Genomic DNA, 4,788 nt, shown 5'->3' with positions numbered 1-4,788 from the left:
TGACAACACATGCCATGTCTGAACACTGGTATGTGAAGGAGGGGTTGACGGCATCAGCTCTGTATAAGCTCTGACAGCATCTGATAAAAAAAGCTTACACTGGGTTAGTTTTGTAGAGCAATAGAGCGTTGGGGGAGCACACAACAAGTATAAGTCAGGGGTGGGCGTTAAAGAGGCTCTGTCACTTTGCCCTCAATGGGCATGGCGTAGGAGTCTGTTCAAGGCACAAGTCTATCTTAATTCGATCTTGTTATATGGCTAAGCTGAATGATATGTACATATTCTGTACACTACTAGTGAGTGTCAAAGTGTGTCTGATGTTTGAGGAACACACTTTTTCCATTCCCTAATCAGCAAACAGTGCAGATAACAGCTTTTACCAACTGCATCTGATGTTTATTATGCTCACAATACACCATACATGAGGCATGTTGTCCTATCAGCTCGCTCCATTTATCTTATCTGTATGCATTCTCTTTCCAAGAAACCTTATTTATTCTGAGGGCCCATATTGAAAAAGACTAGATGTCAATCTTGCGGCTTTGCGACTGTCAGTGAACACAGGGACACGGGTATGATTTACCAGGAGCACTCTATGGCCTGAATATTTAAAGGGCCTGACTGGATGTTTGTTCAGATGACAATGCATGCCCCCTTACCCTGGCTTTTGTAAATGTTGAAGTTCAGAATGGTATTTGTAGCATCCTGCTGGAAAGAGTGCTATTTAATTCAGTATCATCAGATTGTATTGATTAGGTTGAACTCGATGGGCATGTGTCTTTTTTCAACCTGACTAACTATGTGACTATGTATGCGGTCTGATGCTGATTTGTAGTCTGGGTTAATTTGGTTTGTTTGCATCTCTTTGCTGCTGGGTGTACCCTGATCACAGAACGGAGCAACCAATTAAAGAGATTGCTATTAGTGGATAGCCCTCTCCAGCTAATCACTGTTAGACGATGGCCAGTGGTGCATGCTGGGGGAGGAGATAAATACTTGGGGTGGGCCATGTGAGCTCTCTCTTCCTCCCCCGGGCCCTGCCTGTGGGGAGGCTGCTATGGATTGTAGGAAATGGCTAGGCCTGAAGCCTGGGGACTACCCATGTGATCGCACTGGAGCCTGCGGCTGGAGGCCTAGTGACTATAACAGATGACAAGGACTAGCAAAAGATTTGCGTTCAAGAAAAAAGTTTTGGTCTAAGATAGATAGAGATAGATAGATAGATAGATAGATAGACAGACAGACAGACAGACAGACAGACAGACAGACAGACAGATAGATATGGAATAAGCAGAAATACTAGAAATACTTACCTTATTCCTTGTTACCTCAGGCTTTCTCCCCACTGTAAAACTGGTCCCACAAAGCCGCTCCTCTTCACTAGTCGTGGCCTCTGCAATGTCACTATGTACAATGCAGGAGCAGGACCAGAGGATGATGAGAGAACGTCCACATACCAGAATCAGAGGAAACCAGAGGACGCCAGCTGTTGGGGGGGAGCAAGGAATAAGGTAAATATTCCTTTATCGAAAGTTGAATGAAATGTAACCCTTTGGTGATTACTACATATTACATACTCTTTTTTTTTTTTTTTACAGCATTACAACAAAACTAACATTTCTGGCACACATATGAGGAATAGTAGTAGTTTTTATCCCACGTAGGGTCTTCTTTTTTTCACTTTCATGTACACACAAGAAGGTTCTAATTTACACCCCAAAGAGAAATTGGCACAGCGTGGATTAAACATCACAGTCTGTCATTGAGGCGACGGCATCGTTGTGGGTAGAGAATGTAAAGTCAGACAGCGGACTTCAAATGCGTAAAAACAAAGTTTGTGTGGGACGGGTAATTATCCGGTGAGTGGTTGAAAAAGCAAAGAGACTTTGTGGTTCAGCCTAATATAGGGATAATGTGCCTTGTCAGCTCAATGCCCAGGGAAAATATTTATCCCCAATTTTATAGCTTCTAAGGAACCATCATGGCCAACTTATGATTTTTGGCTTGTGTTCTTCTTTTGGCACTTCCTTTAACCTGACTTATTTTTGTAGCCTTGTAGGCGACCCTACCACCTACCAGTAAAAAACTGCAAACAAAAATCTGCAAAGATGAATAACAAAGATAGGTGCTGCCTTTGCTTGTTCTCACTATTGTAGAGCTCACCCCCTGAAGGAGCAGCTGGAATGATTTAGGTTCTCCGACCTGTTTGGCAGCCACCGGCCCCTTTTCTCAGCTCCAGCCACAACGACACTTGTAAGTTAGAACAGGCTCGATTCGTGAGGTCTTTTTAGTATGTATTGGTCAGTAATAACTTAGGAGAGAGGGTTAGATTTCAGGATACCCGAAGAACAAAAATGGAGGAGTGTCTTCACTATTAGCAACAGCAAGGTAGCAACAGGTCCTACGAGAGCGACCAAAAATAGATTGTCTCAACAGGTCACCAGCACACTCACAGATGAATTCAATATCTCTTTGATATGTTTATTGGAAAATGTCATTAGAAGCTGAAGCTAGCGTTTCGGGACCTCGCAGGGACCCTTCATCAGAGCGACATAGTGACCGGTGACCTGTTGAGACTATTCTGAATCTCACAGGGACACAGACAGCAATAAAAACCTGACAGGGGCTCTATACCCTCTCCACTACATCCAAAACTAAAGCAAAGCTTGGCTTCAGTTGCACTTTAAATAAAGATTTGTACTAAGTGGTCATTAGTGAGTTTAGGCAACCTTCCCAGTTCTTGAGTTGGTTCCATGCCCTACCACCACTGCTTTTCCACCTCTTTGATACACATAGATACAATTAAAGTATATCTGAACCCAAAACCCCAAAAATATAATATATTGCAGCGTACCAATCCATAGATAAAGTGCCTGCATTCATGTTTTGTTTTTTGTAAATATAATTTATTATTTACGTGTTATATATGCGTATGTGTCCCCTTACCCCCCCCTCCTGCCAGCTCCATCCAGACATCATACCGGATGATGATAGAATGTCATTCTAGAACATAATTCGGAGTACATCAGTGGCAGACTTTCGTTCTGTTTACCGGTCTGGACCTGGTGAGGGCTTTGGTTGGCTCTGTAGTCGAGCCCGCTCTTGATTGCTCCTCAGAACCTGGCTTATGAAGAATTCGCTCTCCTGTCCCACATCAGTCAGTCGCAGATCGAACTCCAGAAGCGTTTTGTTTTCCGACATCCCGTCCAGCAGCTGCTTCCCGCCATCCAGGCCAATGGGGTTGCTGGAGAGGCCGATGCTCTTCAGTGCTGTGTTATGGGTGAGGACCTGTGTCAGGACAGTTGCTGTGGGTTCAGACAGCTCGTTGCTCCCCAGATGCAAAGTCATTAGGGTGCTGTTATGCAGCAGAGCGTTGCACAGCGCCTGTCCGCCCTCATCCCCGATGTGGTTCAGCCACAGAATCAACATCTTGAGGATGGAGTTTTTGGACAACGCATGAGCGATGGCCTGCGCTCCATGCGGGCACACATTGTTGTTGCACAGGTTGACAATCTGAAGCTGGCTCTGATTCAGCAGTTTGCCTATAGCGCGGGCTCCACGGTCTGAGATCTGGTTGTGTGACAGGTCAAGGTGAACCAGAGATGGATGGTCTAGTAAACTCCTGATCAGGATGCGAGCCTTGTCATCATCCACTTTACTCTTGTGCAGTCTGAAGACCTTCAGGTTTCTGAACGTCTTAAAGGTGTTGGCAAGCAGACTGCAATCCCGCTCTGTGAACCTAAAGAGGTTCCACTCAAAGTTCATGCCGCAGCCTTTAACTCCATAGACAAGGTGCAGTTCTGCTAGACCACATAGTGAATTGGCTATCAGGTTGAAATCGAAGTGGTCCATGGATGGCAAGTCACCCCCAGCCTCGCTTCCTGTCTCCGAGATCTCGTCACCCTCCTCATCCTTCTTGATCTCCACCTTCACCGGTGGCAGCAGCTGCTGGATGTCCAGCCGTTTCACATAGTCCTTGCTGAGCTCAGCAGCCTCACAGATGGTTTGTGTCTCCATTACGTCAGGAATGAAGCCTTCGATTAGATTTTCCAGGTGTCTCTCGAAGAATAACCTCTTCCAGCTGGAGCCGTAGCGAGAAATGTCACAAACCGGCCAACGCTCAGCACAACAACGCCTCCAGTAATCTTCATAGCTGATTAGATTTGCTGTCACTTCCAGGGGCAGCGAGCTGGAGAGAGTGTCCAGGACTTTGGCCTTGTGCTTCGGAAGCAACTTCTCCAGAATAGGTTTATGCTCAAAGTTCCTGACGATGTGCTGCAGACAAAGGTCGCTGAGCAGCGGGACGATGGCCAGGGACCAGCTGTAGTCCTCTGTGATGATCCGACGCATCTTCCGAAGGTCAGCCGCTGCATTTCTATGCTGGACAGATAACGGTTCGGGGACCTCATTCTTCCCATTGGTTGGAGACTCCGGCATTTTCGGGACTGGCTGGCCAAACTCAGCTGAACATTCCTTTGTCAGATGTGTACCGTCCTTGTTTTAGTTTTTTTCACATTTTGCAATTATTTTGCAGCTACCACACTTTCTGTCCTAGGGTGGCATCTTCCATTCACTTCACTGTATGTTATCACCCAGACTGGACATCAGACGTGTCTTTCTCTCTTTATCATCATTACTTGGGGGTATTAGAAGCTTACAGAAGGAAGATAGCATTGTTTGCACTTTCATTTCAGCTTACAGGAAGTGATAAGGACACAGTATTTCTGGCAAGATCTACAGGTATTTACTGTACTTTCTAAATTGCTCTCATAGTCAGGAGAATTAAAG

At 45.5% G+C, this 4,788-nt stretch overlaps 1 protein-coding gene across 1 annotated transcript; it reads right to left on the bottom strand.

Annotated features, from left to right (window-relative positions):
- Positions 1–3,015: 3,015 nt before the first annotated feature.
- On the bottom strand, positions 3,016–4,455 carry LOC108784436 (T-complex-associated testis-expressed protein 1-like). Its single transcript, XM_018553258.1, has one exon. It carries the CDS (start codon positions 4,435–4,437, stop codon positions 3,049–3,051), a length of 1,389 nt encoding a protein of 462 aa, XP_018408760.1. The 5' UTR covers positions 4,438–4,455; the 3' UTR covers positions 3,016–3,048.
- Positions 4,456–4,788: the final 333 nt, after the last annotated feature.

This window comes from Nanorana parkeri, unplaced genomic scaffold, assembly GCF_000935625.1.
Source record: "Nanorana parkeri isolate BGI_ZX_2015 unplaced genomic scaffold, ASM93562v1 scaffold114, whole genome shotgun sequence".
Lineage (NCBI taxonomy): Eukaryota > Metazoa > Chordata > Amphibia > Anura > Dicroglossidae > Nanorana > Nanorana parkeri.
The sequence above is the reverse complement of the archived record's forward strand: the minus strand, read 5'-3'. Positions and strand labels throughout refer to the sequence as shown.

What these genes read in the sequence shown, in the direction of transcription:
- LOC108784436 (XM_018553258.1), bottom strand. Translation starts at nt 4,437, where the DNA reads ATGCCGGAGTCTCCAACCAATGGGAAGAATGAGGTCCCCGAACCGTTA.